We start from the raw sequence: 16,656 nt of genomic DNA, 5'->3' as shown, positions 1-16,656 counted from the left end.
TCCTGCATCTGCGCAGTTGTTCCTGTCTCCCCCTAACCCTTCACGCACGTATATTGAGGATGGGGTCATTAATCGCCCTCTCCTCATCCCAGACGTTGCCCTAGCTGTGGGTTCCACAGGCATTGCAGGGGCCTCCAACTCTGTCTCTCCAGCACCTTCAGCTTCCATCCCTCCTTCCCCCTCACTGTCTGAATCCTCCGATGCTCAGACGGACCAGGCTCATCTGGCTCAAAACGGTTCAAGGGCATGAGAGGCAGGCAAAGAGCGTTTTGCTGTTCAGCAGGTCATTGAAAGATGTGTGAGTGACAAAGCAAGTTAGTTGTAGGCAGCTTTATTGGGAGAAGGCAAACGATAAAGTAGAGAGGCTTGAATGCGGGAATGTCTCAGGGGAATACGGAGTGACCACGTGGGGAAAGCCTCCATATGACTAACAGCTGGATTGTGAGGGAGGGGGGGGGCTGGGAAAGGCTGGGGGCGTCCTACAAAAGAACAAGGGAAGAATTGACAGGAAGAAAGGGGGCTGTGGGAAGCAGAGCTCTGAAGAAAGAGGGAAAGGGAGAGAGGCCCTGGGGGGGCTCAGCACAGGCGCCCCAAGGAAAAACACTGCCTGGGGGCAGCACCCACAGCTTCTCCTGGAAGAGGGTTTCCTGCAGACCCAGGAGAATTCTTCATCCCAGCTCCAGGAATTTCGGGCCAGGGTCCCTGCAGCCGGGCTGAAGAATGTGGCATGGCTCTGCTGAGCCTCGTTGATCTTTGGGGTGAAAACAGAATAATGACCGGGGCGTTGGCAGGATGGGAAGGAGAGAAGCGCTTTGCCCGAAGGCCTCTTGCTTTCCTGGGCAGAAGGAGCCGAGGAGAACAGAAGGGGAGCAGCTGGAGGGGGGGGGAGTCCTTTGCTGCCCAGCAGATCTCAGGGCTGACCGTGCAGGGGGATGGTCAGTTGGTCCCAGCCAAGGAGGGTCTGGCGCAGCTGAGACTGAGCAGGACAGCCCAGGCCAGGAGCTGGAAGAGAGAGGTCGAAGCCAGACCGCTTGCCCTGTTGAAGTGCACTTTCCCATCCAGCTTCAGGCAGCTGGTTTTGGGCCTCGCCGGGCAGCACTCTTGATAGCAGGCGGCGGTGGATGTGTGGGCGCACGGGTGGCCCTTTGTTCTGCAACTCTGGCTGCAGCCGGCCACAAAATGGGCCCCTGTTTTTTTCATCTGGCAGGAGAGAGAGGGAGAGAGGTTGGTGGGTGAGGCCGGGGCAGAGACCCTCTTGGGGAAGGCTTCCTCCTCTGCAGGGGGCCGGGCCAGGGAGAGCCTGTCGGGGGTGGGGGAGGCCTCCCTCCCAGGGAAGGGAATTCTGGCTCTTGCAGAAGGGGGGCTGACAGAAGAGGCCCCCAGCCGCAGCCTCCCCCACCAGCTATTTTAACAATTACATCACAAAGTCTGTGGTAGCTAGAAGTCTAGGGGACCAGGAAATCCCAAGAGTCCAAACGAAGCCCACTGCCTGCGCTGGTGGATCCGAGGGTGTCAGCCAGACCCCTGGTTCTGCCACCAACCTTTGGGCTGTGCGTGTGTGTGTGTGTCCCATCCCTCCTTAGAAAGTGGCAGTAGGGGGGGCAACGCTGGTCTCCCAAGGCCCCGGCAGAGCTCCCACCTCGCAGAAGTCGTGGCCCACGAGGCAGCCGGTGGAGGACTTCTGGCCTTTGAAGCAGCCTTCTCCGTGGCAGGTGAAGCTGGAGCAAACCTTTCCCTAGACAGGCCGGGAGAGAAGCTCAGCTCAGCCATGCAGCCGGGGGGACAGGGTGGACGGGGGGGGGGGGGTGTCTTCCACTAGAACCACGACCGTGGGGGGGGGGGACAGAGGAGGTTCCCACATGGCAACAGATCTGACTCTAATTTAGAGTTTGCAAAGGGGGTGGTGGTGGTCCCATGGAAGAACACTTACATTGCGGGGGGGTGCAGCGGTGGTGGTGGTGGCGGTGGTGGTGGTAGGGACTGGGGTGGTGGTGGTGGCCCTGTCACCTGGAAGAGAGGAGGAAACGTGGACTCCTTGCCTCCCCCTCCCCCCCGGAAGGTCTCAGCACAAGCACTGAAACCAGGGCTGAAATCCAGCAGGTCCTGGAAAGCTGCTAGCGGAAGGTTTGAGGGGTTCGGACAGCTGTCAATCAAACACCCTCCCTGCCTGGCCCCAGAGCAGGGATGGAATGGAAGGGGGGGCTTGCAGCATCCTCCCTCCGCCACGCCCACCAGGCCACAGCCACAGAGCGGCCAGGGGACCATTCTGAAACTCCCAGGCAGCCAGCTCCTGTTCCAAGGAGGTCGGGGGGGGGGGGCGAGGGGAGAGCCGGGGGGGGGGGGGAATTCCGGGACAACCGTGCCAATAAGGCCTCTTGCTGACAGTCCCATCGAGCCAGACCGCTGGCGGTGGCCAAAAGCCCCTGTTGGGCTGCCTCGTCTCTGAGCTGACTTTACTTCATTGGACTTCCATGACGCCCAACCGCCAGGGACTCGCTTACCGTACACCGTGGCATTGAGCCGCAGGCAGTTGGGGGAACTGCAGCACTCCATGAGGCAGAGCTCCGTGCCCAGTGCTCCGCCCTGCAGGCACATCTCGGTGGCGTTGGCATCTGCACAGTCGCCGCTGCATCGGGCGTGGTAGCTGCTGCTGTTGAGGCGGAAGAGCTGACAGGGCCCAGAGCATCAGCGGGGCTGCCGTCCCAGGAGCAGGAGGCCCTGCTGGGCTCAGGAAGGGGCGCCTCCAGCCACCCACCCCCACCCGCCCGGCCGGGACCCTCACCTCGCAGTGGGAAGCGTTGGGGCAGAGCTGGGAGCTGTTGCCCAGGGCCTCCTCCTGGTAGCACCTCTCTCCCGAACACTGGAAACTCTGGCAAGTGAGCTGCCGGGAAAGAGAGGGAGCTGGGGGTGGGGGATGCGGCCGCTCATAGCCCCCCCACGGCTGCCCCAGCCCCTCCCCCTCCCTCCCTCCAGCTAAGGGAAACAGCCCCCCTTCCGCTCAGGGCCCCCGTTTCCTTACAGGCACCCCAGCTGTCCCGTTGAGGGAATGGTTGGAGGGAGGGGCTGCTCCCGAGACGGCCTCTGACCCTGGAAGGAGGGAGGGGGAGAGAGAGAGCGATCAGCCCCTGGACCAAGCGGGGATGGGGTGGGGAAGGGGCTCTTGTGGGGCAGAACCTGAGTCAGGCCGGGTGTTTCCCGAGAGGCCAGAGAAAGGGCCCATGGGTTCCACTCAGGCCTGCCTGGCCCTCTCACCTGCTTCGGCAGAAGGACCTCTGGGGCCAAAGAAGGGGAGGCTGCCCAACAGGAGGAGGAGGAGGAGCAGGCGGCCTGCGGAGACACAGAGGAGGGGGGCTTGGAAGGGGGGTGGGAACATCGCCCCCAGCCCTTTGCAGAGGGATCTACAATAATCGCCCAGCTCGGGAGCCCCCCCCCGTGCGTATTTTGGGGTCTCCTCCCTGGGACAAGGGTGGTTGGTGGGCAGAAGTTTAGCAGACTGGAAGCAGCATGGAAGTGGGTGGGGGGCTTCTGCAAGGACCCCCTTACCTGGGGCTGGAGGGAGCCGGGGGTTGGGCTGGATCATCCTGGAGGGCAGGACCGGCTTCTCGAGGCGGAGGGCAGGAGGTGGGAGGCCCCCGGGGTCTCTGCAGGGGACCAAGAGGTCAAGGTCCACACACATGCCAGGCCAAGCCCTGGGGAGGCGGCTGAATGCGGGGCCCTGGCAGTGGGGGCCCTCGTCCTGCCACAGCCCTGCCTCACCTCACCCCAGGGCCCAGTAGGCGCCCCCTTCGGGGTCACGGCTCTTGCCTCCGCTCGGCTGGGTGGGGGGTCAGCTGCCCGACCAAGCTCTCCCTCCCCCCCTGACCCATCCAGCAGCAAGGGAAGCTGGAGCTGGCTTCTTCCAAGTCTTAGGCAGGAGGGCCCAGTGGTCAAAGTGCAGCACTGCCGGCCACTCCAGCTGCAGTTCGAATCCCACCAGGCTCCAGGCTGACCCAGAGGGTTGGGGGCAAGAGGCCGACTCTCTGTCAAGCGCTGGAAGAGCACCGTGAAGCAGCCTACAAGTCTACAGGCTCTTGCTATGGCTACCAACCTCTCCGATCTGGGCAACCTGACGCCCGCACTCTGGCGCTGCGTCACCTAAGGGCCTGTTGCAGAGTCTTCCTCCTTCTCTTAGGGCAGTTTTGGGAAGAGCTTCTGTCTGGTCCCTGGGAGGGATTTGCGGAGGTCCTGCCTAGTGAAAAGAAGGACGGGGGGAGGCGCGCTAGTCCTTGGGGGGCTCTCACAAAGACCAGGGGAGCCCAGAACGCAGCACAAGGAGCCATGGAGAGAAGCCATTTCAACCCAAGACGGTGGGAACCAGCCAGCCAGCAGAACGGCTTCCCTCCAGAAGCACCAAGGGTTCCGTCCCTGGGGGGTCTGAGAAGAGACTGGAATGGCAGAGGCCGGTCAGCTGCTGGACTAGATGACCTCCAAGATCCAACGCTGTCATCCTGTTGTATGTTCTCTCCCTCCGCCTCCCTCCCATTTCACTAGGAGAATCTCTGCTCTTTGGAGCCAGTCATTGGGGTCTGTGTTTGCTTGGTGAGGCTGCAATCTTTATTTATTTATTTATTTATTATTTGGATTTGTATGCCGCCCCTCTCCGAAAACATGCAGGAGGGCCAAGGAGCAGGGAGGCCAAGGAGCAGGGAGGGTCTGCATCAAAGACCCCCTTATTCCTCAGCCTTTCCTTTTCGAGCAGGCCCTGCAAAAAGCCCCCCCCTCCCGCATCCAAGGCTGACACCCCCCAATATATAAGGAAGTTAAACATTCCATATAAATTAGATAAATTCCAATTTCTGGTACGAAAGGGAGTGAAGCCTTCTGAGAAAAACGGCACCTGCTGCCCCTCCGCCTTCAGGGGCCCCTTCAAACTCCCTCAGTCAGGGCCCCCCTGAGCCTTCCTGGTGGCCCCTCCTTTCCACCTGGGATGGAGCCTCCGAGTGTTTCCTGGAATGCATGTTTTGGGATGAAACCTCACCACAGCAAAAGAATTTGGAACCATCCTTCGATCCGTGGAAACACTTCTGCAAGGGCGACTGCAGGGCCGAGGGTGGCACTGGGCTCATCCCCAACGTGGCTTGTGGCTGCCAGGGAGACGGGGAAGTGACAGGCCCGAAGGCCCAGGGCTGCAGGCTAATGGCACGCGTTGTTGGCCCAGCAACGCTTGTTTGGCTCGGCCCCGAGGGAAGCCAGGGAGGCCCAGGCAGGCATCCAGAACAGAGAGCTGCCCCTCGCCTGGTGCCAGCCAACGCCCAGCTGGCTGGGTTGACTGAGCTGCCCAGGAACCTGGGTCCTCCAGTCCCTCCCCACGGCCGCAGCTTGACATCCTGGGCTTAGAAAGCTTGGAGCTTCGTCGCCTTAAACACGACCTAAGCGTAGCCCATAAAATCATCTGCTACAACGTCCTTCCTGTCAATCACTACTTCAGCTTCAACCACAACAACATACAAGGACACAACAGATACAAACTCAAAGTAAACCGCTCCAAACTCGACCATAGAAAATATGACTTCAGTAACTGAGTTTCACCACCAACCCCCCCACCCCAAACTTTACCCTCAGACTCTCCACTGTTGACCTCACCCGATTCCTAAGAGGTCAGGAAGGGGGCGTGCATTAAGTGCACCAGAGTGCCTCCCGTCCCCTGTCCTAATGCTCCTCTATTATTAGTACCAATGTCATGTATATAAACAGTGTTATTCCTTTGTATACTACCTATGTACTTGACAAACAAACTGAACTACTTCCTGCTTGAGCCACAAACCTACGACGGAGTAAACAGGCCGCAGCAGCCTCCGTCCTCCTAGAGCTGCCAAAGCCCCTCCCTCTGAAGCCCCCTTTGGCTGGTCCAAGAACAAGGAAGAGGACCAGTCTCTCGGCCGACTCATTCCTCCCCAGGCTGTGGCTTATGGCTTTGAGTGTGAGGGTTCTGGCTTGCCCCCCCCCCCGGCTGACTTTTCTGCCCTCTGTCCGCCCCCCCCAGGCCCCCTGCCTGCTCTGCTCACTCACCTGGCTGTCTCGCTTGCAGGGAGCCCTGGAGCCTGTCTGGATGCTCTCTGTATCTGCAGCACTGGCAGGAGAAACGGCCCCTGGGGAACCCGCATCTCCGCCCAGGTAGAGACGGAGGCAGCCAGTCGGGAACATGCCAAGGGGGGGGGGGAGACAACCCCTTCCCTGCCTCCGCATCAGTGTGAGCCTTTCCAGGATGGCCCTCCAAGTTTGCCACCCGATTTACACCAACTGGGCAGGAAACGGAGAGAAGGGCCCCCTTCAGGCCCTGCTGTTGCTCCAGAGGGTCCGAAAACTCCCAGTGGCTGTAGGAAATCCTGCCGGTCAATGCTCCCTCTCTGATTCCTAGGGTGGGGCCATCTCTTTCTGGAGGCCCAGATCATGTGTCCCCCCCCCCCCCCGGCCTGCTCTTTGGGCTGTCAGTCTCCGGAAGACGCACCCCACCCCAGGGACCGCCCCACACACACACGCCAGGGAGCCAACCTTTGCTTGGAGCTGCTGTCCCCTGCCCGCACCTGGGGGCGTCTGGAAGAGGAGGGAGCGCTGGCCCCCTCTCCCAGAAAAGGATCCCCCCCTCTGTGGCTCGCTTTCGGTTCACCCCCCGGCCGCAACTTCCTGGGACAATTACGGCAACCAACCCGCCCCAATTAGACTTAATGATCCACTCTCGCTATTCCTGGGGGGCCCGAGAGCAGCAGCTCAGGTGTCAACAAAGGAAAAACAGTGCAATCAGACCGGCGCAGGCTGAATCGATGGCGGCCTCCTCCCCAAATTCATGCCCTGGAAGGGCAGCAGCCTCCCCCCCCCCAACTTGCACGGCACCTGCCAAGAGAATCCGGCTGTGTGGGGCGGCCAGCTCTTCTCCTCCCCCAGGGCTGCTGCCCCCCAGGCTCCAGCGCTTGCCTCCCTCCGCTCCCTTCGGCAACAACGGCTGCCAAGAGGAGGGGAGGGGAGGGCAGCCCCTCAGCTCTCCACCCAAGCACGAGACACCCCCCCCTTCCACGTCTCCTGCAGAGGGAAGCTCACCTGGGCCCGGACGGGTGGGGGGTGGGGGCTTCAGAGAAGGAGGCTCAAGGACGGGAGGAGGTTTCCCCCGCCAAGCGAGGCCACAGCACCAGACCAGACGCTTAGTCCACCTGCCTTTAAAAGTAGTTTATTTCCATCTATCTATATATATATATCAATTCCAGACGAAGCCGTTCTCTGGAGAGGCTGCCCACAAGGCCCCCAGCCGCCCAAAGGGAGGCCAGGGGAGGTGGGTGTTGGGTGTGTTGTTCACAACAGGCCTTGGCGCTTGAGGTCCTCATACGTCTTCTTGTTGACCACATTCCCACTGGAGTCTTCATATTCCTCCTGGAATGACAAACGGAGCTGCTGACAGCCAAAGGCAAAGCCAAAAGCCCAGCCCAACCCCACAAGAGATTCTGGCCCACCAGGAGCCGCCCCCCCCCCCCCGCGGTTCTGTCTCTGGGCTGCAGGTCCAGCCTGGGAATCCTCCAGGGGGGGGCCCTCTGGGCTCATCCATGGGGGAGGGGTGTTTTGGGTCCAAGACCCGCTTCCTCCCCTGCTCTTCCTCCCCACGGCTGTAGCCAACTCTGCTCTTCCTCTTCCCCCCCCCTTGTGACCCCGGGTGGGGCTGCCGGCATCACTCGACCCGTCCCCTCCCCCCTCCCCCAGCTTCGAACGTTTTGGAGGCCGCCACTTTCCCTTCTCCTTTTGCCCCCCCCCCCCGCCCCCCCTAAACGTTGCCCATCCTTAACCAGAAGCCCAGGGCCTGGAGTTGGAGGCCTTCAACCGCCCCACGCCCCTTGCCAGGCCTTACGTGGCAACGTGGAACAGCATTGCCAGCTTCTATTGTCCTGTCTTTCTGTGGGGGCCAGCGCTGCCCAACAGCAGGCCGGGGGATCCTGGGCCCCCATAGAACCGGGGGGAGGAGAGAGGGGGCTCTGCTTAAAGGCCACGTCCGGGACTCCTCACCTGACCACCACAACTGAGCCCAAAAGTCATGTTGTTGAGCGAGACATTTGTTAAGTGAGCACACACACCCCTCCCATGGACTCTGCTTGTCCGGTTGCAAAAGGGGATCACGTGACTGGCTGTCCAGCCTCCAAACGCAAACCACGTGACCAGGAGATTCTGCAATGGTCGCAGGTGTGTGAAATGACCAGTTCTTAAGTGGCCGGCTGCAGGTGGAGGACTGCCTGCGCTAGGAGGGAGGAAGCAGCTGAGGTGGGTTTCTGACAGGTGAGTGACAGGCGGCCCAGCACAGAGTACGTTCGATGCTTTGTGAACTGGAAAAGGGGGGCGAGGAAGGAGGCGGCCAGGGTGGAAGAGGGCGGGGTCTGTCTGTCGCAACCTCCCTCTTTCTTGTTCCTTTGGTCAGTGCAAGGGGAGCAATGGCAGACCCCTTTTGTAGGAGAACCAGCCGCTCAACAAGGGGAAGAAACGGATCAGATGTCATAAAGCTTTGGAATTCATCCTAAGGAATGAACTGTCCCAAATCTGCAGTCACAATTGTACATGAAGACTGGCAAAACTATAAGTCATGTATACAAAGTGAAGGTCAGGAGGCGCCTTCTGCTTTAAAAAAAAACCCCAACCAATTTGTATCAGACAGGAAGGGCGACAGCAGCGAGTGAAGGAAAACAAGAAAGACCCCCTACTCTAACCTGGAGCCCCTCACTAGAGGACAGGGAGAGTCATTTAAAATTTCCAAAAACATCCTTTGGAAAGATGCAGTGCGTTTGCAACACAGTATTAACAAGGATGATTTAAAATGAAATTAGAAGAGTTACGTAACGTGATTTCCTACTGCGGCTCAAGGGTCATCTCTCCCAGGGGCCGGAATCAACCCATGAGGTTATAGTGGAACCTCCAATCCGGACCCTCCAGCCCCTAACTTACTTCTGTATCTGGCTGCCACCGCTCCGAAGCCTTCTGCTGCTTTAGCTTGGCCCACACTGCAAAACAGAGGGGGGTCAAGTCAGTTATTATTATTATTATTATTATTATTACTACTACTACTATTTGGTGCTTCCTGGGAGACAATAGCCCCTCCCCACCCCCTTTTCCCTGCTGCAAGCCCCTCGCCCACCCTGGGGGTTCAGGGCAAACAGGCGTTGGGCCCACTTACACGACACGGCGTCTTCGATTTGCGTAACGTTTGCGAAGTGAGCCGTGTTGGGAATCCCCAGGCATCGCATCCCATGAGCATGGCGCCATTCCTGTGGAGCGAGCGCAAGGGGGTCATAAAACCGAGGACCCGGCCCCCTAAGACAAGGGCTGCTCTTGACGAAGCCACAGGTGGCCTGGAGAAGTTAGGGACCCCGGCGTTTAATGGAAACATTTGGGCCACCCCCACCCTAGCTAAAGGGTCCCAGAGGCACACACACACACACACACATGCGTGTCCTTGGCCTTTTCCTGAAAGAATCCTGTGGCGCTGGGGTCTCGAGGGAGGCAGGAGGCAAAGGCAGAGCGGAGGTTACCAGATAATATAGCACAAGCACATAGATTCACAGCCCCCCCCCCAAGCCGTTTACAGAGTCAGCTCCTTGCCCCCAACAATTTGGGCCTCCGCTTGACCCACCCCGGGAGGGTGGAAGGCTGAGTCAACTTTGAGCCTGGTGAGATTCAAAGTGCCAAATTGCAGGCAGCCGGCAGGCAGCAGAAATGGCCTGCAGTACCGCATTCTGACCACTGGGCCTTGAAGTTGGAAGAAACTGCTCTGGCCCCCCCAGACGGAGGCGCTGCACAGGGCTTCTCACCGCAAAGTGTCGCTGGAAGGCCTTGGGCCCCCGGTAGGTGTAGTTCCCACAGATCTCGCAGTTGTAGTTGATGTTCAGCCCGTGGAGCTTGTAGAGCCAGTAGGGGATGGGCTGGAAGGCAAAGGGCGCCAGAGGTGGGCGGGGGCCGGGAGCGAGGCCGGTCCCAGGGGGAGGCCCTTCCCTCCTCCGGCCAGGGGCCTCACCTTCCCGTCCCAGCCCAGCGGCAGGTTCTTGGGGTTGTAGATGATCTCGTTCTCTTCGTCCTCACTTTCGCTCTCACTGATCTGCTCCTCCTCTTCCTCCTCGCGCTCTTCCCCAGTCCGCGCCTGCTTGCGCTGCACATTCTCATGCGTCAGCTGCCGTTGTTCCTGGGGGGACGGCAAGGCCTGTGAGCACAGCAGCCCCTGCCCGGGACCCTCCGTGCCCACAGGGGAGGGAGGGAGGGAGGGAGGGGGGCTCTTACCCCAAGGATCTCCACGTACTCGTAGATCTGGGCCTCTAGGAAGGCCACGTCCTTATTCCGCTCCGTGTCCCTGCCAAGGCAACGGTGGCGAGTCCTTCTCCCGCCCAGGGCCCCTGAAGGAAGGGGCCGGCTCCACCAGGGCCTGGGCAGGCAAGGCGGCCCTCCCCCCCGCCCCCAGCAGACTCACCGCTTGCTCCCTTTCGTCTTGGGGTTCTTGGCAAAGAGCGCAGGGTCCAGGGCGTCCAGGGACTTGCCCTTTGTGCTGAAAAGTCTCTGAGCCCGTTCCTCCAAAGTCCTGGGCAAGAAGGGGAGCAGGGACCCCTTCAGGTCTGGCTCCAGGCCACATTCCGGCCCAGGCACGCAACCAGGGAACTGGGGAGCTGGAAGACGCCGGGACCTGCTTGCCACCCCAGGATTATGGGCCAGGAAGCTCGATCCTTTTGCACAAGAGCTATTTTGGCCCTTGCTGAGGTCAACGGCTTCTGCTTGCCCTCCCCACCCCCACCCACGTTCCCCAGGAGAGCCCAGGGCAGGACCGCTTCTCTGCAGGTCCCCCACAGGTGCTGAAGCCGTTCCCACTTACCCTCCACATTTCAGGCTTAAGGCCAGCAGGGCAGATTTCAGCCGATCCAGACCAAGGGAGGCCAACTCCTGTGGGGAGGCACCAAAAGCTGGCTCACTCCCTCCCTCCTTGCAGGGCCATAGAGGAAAGTGGGGCCGGAGGGGGGGGGGAGGGAGTGGTGGTTGTGTCACTCCTAACCTCCCCCCCCCCCGAAGAGATCCAGAACGGCTACCAACCTCCCAAGAAGAGAATGCCGAGAGGTCCAGGTGGGCCCCAGCGTGTGTGAGGGCGCTGCTGGTCTCTTTCTGTCAAGGGACAACAAGGGGGTGCAGGTCAGGGCCCCCCAGGGGCGCTCAGCCCCCTCCCAACTCTCCCAGCCAAGGAGGCTGACCGGGGGCACAGAGGCCCAGGCCAGCAGGAAACATGCCCCACATTAAGCCTCACTCACCGGCCAGCCAGGGAAGGTGCCAAGCTCCCACTTTTTCTCAAAATCTCCCTGAATTTTGCCAAAGAGCTCATTCTGGTCAAGCAGAGGCTTCACTCGGTCCGTATAATCCTGCAGATATTCCAGCAGCATCTCCAAGTACCTGCAAAACCCGAAACGGACCATGCCAGGAGGGCCGGCCACTCTCCAACCCGGGGGAGGTGGGGGGGCTGTCCCGTCCGTCCGTCCGTCAACGGAGAACCACCGCACCAGACAGGAATGCGCTGGCACAAAGCCAAACCACATTAAACCTGTGCCTGCTACTGTGACCCAAGTGGGGAAATGAGATAAATTCCGCAGTGGATCTCCTTTCCTTCACGCAAAACTGTGAGTGTGACCCCCCCCCTTCCGCAGGAGAGCCCCACCTTCTGTACTCGGCATTCTTCCGGTCCTTTGGAATGTCAAAGAGCTGGTCGAAAGTGGACAGGTACGTGATGTAGTCCAGCTTCTGCAACGGCACGAAGAAAGAGCAGGGGCTTGCTACAATCCTCAGAAACCCCAGGCCGAAGCACCTGCCCCCGGGAGGGTCCTACGGCTGCCCCCCCCTTTCAGCCCAGCAGGAGACAACCGCCCTTCCATTTCCCCCCCTCCCTTTGATGTAGCTCTACGAGGCACAAATCTGAGGCCACAATCCGCAAGCAGGAGAGCGGAACAAGGGGGGGGCTCGGCTACTGCAATGCTCTCTACATGGGGCTGCCTTTGAAGAATGTTCAGAGACTGCAAATTGTGCAAAATGCAGCCGCGTGAGCTATTGTGGGTCTTCCAAGATCTGCCCACGTTTCAACATCACTCCGTGAGCTGCACTGGCTGCCGATTGGTCTCCGGACACAATTCAAAGTGTTGGTCATGACCTATAAAGCCCTACGTGGCTTAGGACCAGACTACCTGCGGGACCGCCTTCTGCCCCACGAATCCCAGCAGATGGTTCAGTCCCACAGGGTCGGTCCTGCTTCAAGTCCTGTCGGCCAGGCAATGTCGTCTGGCGGGACCTAGGGGAAGAGCCTTCTCTGTGGCAGCCCCGGCCCCCAGGAACGAAGACTGATCTGATGAGAGCTGGGGCCTAACTAGACCCAGTTGGGATGAATGTGAATGATTGTGTTAGGATAAATGGGGGTTTAGGATCTTTTACTTTTTAGTATTTTAATATTAGATTCCTACACACTTGTACTGTATTTATCACGTTGTACGCCACCCTGAGTCGGTTGAAAAGGGCGGCCTAGAATTCTGATAGACAGATAGGTAGATAGATAAGATAGATAATTAGATAGGTAGATAGATAAGATAGATAGACATATCAGCTGTGTCCCTTCTCCCCCCCCCCCCCAAGCCTGTATGGAACAGTAGGGAAACCTCACCTCAGACGACTTGAGGTTGATGTACTTCAGGTAGCAGTCGTGCAGGTCCAAATAGCGGCCGTATCCTTCTTCATCAGTGAACTCCACAAGGTCTACAAGAGTGAAAGAGGGCCATCACGGAGGAGGAGGAGGAGGAGGAGGAGGAGGAGGAGGAGGAAGCAGAGACAGCCACCTTCAGCACGGAGTTTATTCGTGTGAAAAAAGGAAGCCTAGCACGAGTCCTGCCACGCAGACTTACTCTGAGCCTCTTCGCTTGGGTTTTCCCGGGCCTTTAACAGCTCCTCAAATTCTACGGACATCGGCACACAGATCTAGAAAGGGAACACATGGTTTCTGGTTTTGCTTCACGATCCCCCTCCCCAAAAACTGAAAGAAAGAAGAAAGTGCTGCAGGCAGGAAGTCACTCCAGCATGTTGGGATAGAGTTGAACCCTTCTGGTTCCTCCGCACCAGCACAAAGGACGCTGCGAGGGAAGGTCCCTGTCATGGCCAGAGGGCCTTCTGGGCTGAGGGAGCGGACAGGAAAGTCCTTCAAGTGAGCTTCACTGCCAGCAACAGAGGTTTGGGTTTTGCAACAACGGTACAAAGTTCACAAATGAAATGCTGCTGTGTCTTCTTAAGGAGGTGGACGATTAAAGTCATTACTATTTGGATGCAAATGCAAAAGCCTGGTTGAAAAAGTGCTCAGACACAAGCCACAGATTTTAGGAGGTTCTATTTTAATAAAGAGCAATAAAAGCAAAACCTCCTGGAAAGAAAACCTTAAGGAAAAAGATTTTGTAGTTGACTAGAATTTCTTGTAAAGGAAATTAAGGACAGCATTTTTTCCAACAATATCAACAAAGAAAACGAGGAGACACATGAAGACGTCAGTGTGGCTAAAGATGTAGCTCACAAGCAACATTTCTGGAAATGGTAGAAAAGACCAAGAGATAAGGGCAGGAAGTCAGAAATGAGGACAGGGAAGTGGGAGAGGCAAAATCCAGTAGCGAGGTAGTGCGGATGTCTTAGAATCACTCTTAACTCCTTATAACTGCCTGGACAACAAGCTCCTGCTGTTTTCTTGGCTAAATTTCAAAATGACTTGCCTTCACCGTTTCCCCCCGAGATCAGGGGTAGGCAAAGTTGGCTCTTCTATGACATGTGGACTTTAACTCCCAGAATTCCTGAACTAGCTTGATTGGCTCAGGGATTCTGGGAGTTGAAGTCCAGAAGTCATAGAAGAGCCAACTTTGCCTACCCCTGCCCTAGACGGAGGGAGAGGCAAGTGTCCAAACTGAGACAAGCCTGGTGCCTTAACTTTGACACCAAACCAGCTCTCCCAGCAAGAAGAGTTCTTTCAGATATGTCAAGAATAAGAAGACTGGAGCTTGTGAACTCTGTCGATTCCAAATGGAGAAAGCAGAGGAATGCCTTCTGCCTATCTGTATATCCAAAGACCCAAGACCTATCAGGATCTTAACTTATTTTTTCAGGAGTTGGGGAAGTGTCAGAGGACAATAGAAAAACAAACATGGCACCCCTCTTCTGGAAAGATTCTAGAAATTATCAACTAAGCAATTAGTTGAAGACAGCATCAACATGGCTTTATGAAGATGCTTGTAGAGATAAATCTTATTTCCTTTGAAAAAGAAACTGCAGTAAAGTTAATCAACCTCAAAATCAGTGTCTGACAACATTCCATGTGACCATCTCTTAGAGAGAATTGAGACTGCACAACAATGAGAGTCTGAATTCAGAGCCATCAGTGGCTCTACCTTAAGCTGATGGATGGGATCTCTTTCGAGGCCACAACATTCCACATTTTCTTTAAGATTTGGCCGAGTTTAATGGGCTGCTTATCTAATCTGCAGGTAAGACAACACTGGACATCTGGCCAATGCCCGGGATAGTAGAATGAGAGTGTAGCACAGGTAATCCCTGACTTCATCTGCAAAGGGCTGGGTGGGGGGACCTCTGTGGCCCCTTCAAGCTCTTCCATTCTAAGAGCAACAGTTGTCCTCTTGGCAAAAAGGGAAAGCTGCAGCCAGTTGAGCTCACACAGGGTTAAAAAATTTAAAAGCTTAAGCACTGAGTGTACCGAGACCCCCCCCCCAGCCCTCCAAGTCCAAGAGGAGACTCCCTTGCTTAAGCTCCCCAAAGGGCCCTCCGGCCCAGCCAGCCACTGCCAGAGAAGCGGAGGGAGGGAGGGAGAGAGGAGGCCGGGTGAGGGGAGGCTCTGCCGGGCTTTCCCCGCCGACCTCGTTGGGGTGCTTGCGGTGGAACTCCTTGATCTGCTTCAGGCGGTTGTAGAACTCGGCGAACTCATTGGGCCCCGAAATCGCTGCCAGCTCCTCCTTCCGCAACCTGGGGACGGGGGACGGGAGGGGGGTTGTCAGTCGGGGGGTCCCGCGGCCGCCCCCGGGCAGAAGAGCCCCGCTGGCCGCCCCGCTCACCCGTCCTTGTCGTCGTAGAGGTCCCGCAGGTTCCCGCTGACTTCCATGTAGCGCTGCAAGAGAAGCCGCCGTCGCGTCAGCCGCCCCCTCCGCCGCCGCCGCCCCTCCGCCGCCCCCGCCCCCGCCTACTCACGTCCTGCATGGCCCGCGTGCGGTGGTCGGAATTGATCTGGTCCCGCAGCTGCTGGAGGGGCGAGAGGAGGGTCAGGCTCCGCTCCCCCTCCCTCCTCCCCCCCCGGCGGCCCCCCCTCCCCCGGCCCCCACCGTGGACTTGCGGGTGAGCATCTCCTTGACCATCACGTCCATCAGCCGCTCGCGCTCCTCGTGGTAGCGGCGCTGCTGCTCCAGGATGGTCTCCATAGCGGCGGTGGCGGCAAGCCCGGAAGCCGTCTCTCCCGCGCCCCGGTGCCCGCCTCGCCCGCGCAGGAAGGTTCCGCCCGGACGGCACCGGCCTAGCGGAAGTCACTCCCGCCGAGCTAGAAAGTCCCTTCAATCCACCTCAGCAGGAGGCGACTCTCTAGGCTTTCGGCGAATGTGTCTGCGCTTGCGCAGAAAGTGGGGGCCTTTGGAGAAGTCTCAGGGACGTTGCCAGGGCGGGGCCCTCGAGCGCTCCCCTGCCGGCCCACCCCCGCGTGGCCCTTTGCTGGGCTGGCCATGCTGGGGGCGGGGCGGGGCCTGAGCCGTGACTGACTGCGTAGGGCGGGGCTTCGTCCAGGGAGCGGCGCCTCCTCCACGTCACGGGAGCCAGCGTGATGATATTATTATTATTATTATTATTATTATTATTATTATTATTATTATTATTATTATTATTATTATTATTATATATTAAAGTGGCAAAGCTGCTCTCAGTCCCGGTTTGCAATGGGGTGGAGCTGGAAGAGAGGTCGGGGGTCTCCCAGCCCGATTCCCAAGAGGGGCAGCCGAGGGCATCCATAGGTGCGCCAGGCAACGAGGGGGCTTTCGAGGGGTTCCCGAGGGACTTTGGGGCGTCTTGGGGCGTCTGCTGAGGGGCTGAAGGGGCTCCCTGGGGTGAGAGGGCCGCAGGGGCTGCAGGGGGGATTGCGCCTCCTCCCCCCACCCCCCGACCAAGGAGTGCAGGGCTTCCCCCCTTCATGGAGGAGCGTCTGGAAAAGATGCCTCGCGTTTAGTCAAGAGTAAACTTGATGGCAGCCACGCTGGGCATTCTCTGCCCCCAAAAGGAAGCGGTTTGGGGAGAAGATGCTGGGCATCTTGGAGACGGTGGATCAGATCTAAGGTACAGCTCAGGCCTTGGGCCCAGGGATGGCTCAGTTACCTGGGGGGCAGCAGGAAGGGGGGCACTCCGCCACCTCCATGTCAGACCCCGTCCTGGCTACGCAGGTGGGGAGCGATTCCTCATTGGGAGAAGGTGGGGCCACAGCGGTGCCTTCCCATTTCATAAGGGGGTTGTTAGAGCATGTGCAGAAAGTGTTGAGGTGCAGCTTCAGGAGAAGAAGTGGGTCGCTCTGGGCATACGCCCCGGTTATGGATTCTCTGGAGGTTCACTGGCAGAGAGAAGAGG

At 58.5% G+C, this 16,656-nt stretch overlaps 2 protein-coding genes across 4 annotated transcripts; both read right to left on the bottom strand.

Annotated features, from left to right (window-relative positions):
- Positions 1-315: 315 nt before the first annotated feature.
- LOC139173902 (uncharacterized) lies at positions 316-6,151 on the bottom strand. 2 transcript variants are annotated; one of them, XM_070763790.1, is made up of 9 exons: positions 6,049-6,151; positions 3,544-3,641; positions 3,253-3,327; positions 3,020-3,087; positions 2,783-2,881; positions 2,502-2,667; positions 1,931-2,007; positions 1,640-1,735; positions 316-1,200 (listed from the first exon to the last, which is right to left on the bottom strand). In XM_070763790.1, the coding sequence occupies exons 1-9, from the start codon at positions 6,141-6,143 to the stop codon at positions 937-939; spliced, it is 1,038 nt and encodes a 345-aa protein (XP_070619891.1). In that variant the 5' UTR covers positions 6,144-6,151; the 3' UTR covers positions 316-936. The 2 variants fall into 2 exon arrangements, with proteins under 2 accessions (XP_070619891.1, XP_070619892.1); XM_070763791.1 differs by lacking the exon at positions 6,049-6,151 and adding an exon at positions 4,088-4,165.
- A 1,034-nt stretch (positions 6,152-7,185) lies between these two features.
- On the bottom strand, positions 7,186-15,795 carry SF3A3 (splicing factor 3a subunit 3). 2 transcript variants are annotated; one of them, XM_070764494.1, is made up of 17 exons: positions 15,378-15,795; positions 15,247-15,294; positions 15,114-15,166; positions 14,919-15,024; positions 12,918-12,990; positions 12,680-12,771; positions 11,690-11,772; positions 11,289-11,427; positions 11,077-11,145; positions 10,862-10,929; positions 10,466-10,573; positions 10,279-10,348; positions 10,019-10,183; positions 9,816-9,926; positions 9,182-9,272; positions 8,953-9,008; positions 7,186-7,401 (listed from the first exon to the last, which is right to left on the bottom strand). In XM_070764494.1, exons 1-17 carry the CDS (start codon positions 15,471-15,473, stop codon positions 7,324-7,326), a joined length of 1,506 nt encoding a protein of 501 aa, XP_070620595.1. In that variant the 5' UTR covers positions 15,474-15,795; the 3' UTR covers positions 7,186-7,323. The 2 variants fall into 2 exon arrangements, with proteins under 2 accessions (XP_070620595.1, XP_070620594.1); XM_070764493.1 differs by having other exon boundaries at positions 15,247-15,297; positions 15,378-15,747.
- Between the last annotated feature and the right edge of the window lie 861 nt (positions 15,796-16,656).

Source organism: Erythrolamprus reginae, chromosome 11 (genome assembly GCF_031021105.1).
Source record: "Erythrolamprus reginae isolate rEryReg1 chromosome 11, rEryReg1.hap1, whole genome shotgun sequence".
Taxonomy (NCBI): Eukaryota; Metazoa; Chordata; class Lepidosauria; order Squamata; family Dipsadidae; genus Erythrolamprus; species Erythrolamprus reginae.
Note: the sequence above shows the minus strand (reverse complement) of the source record. Positions and strands in the feature narration are given on the sequence as shown.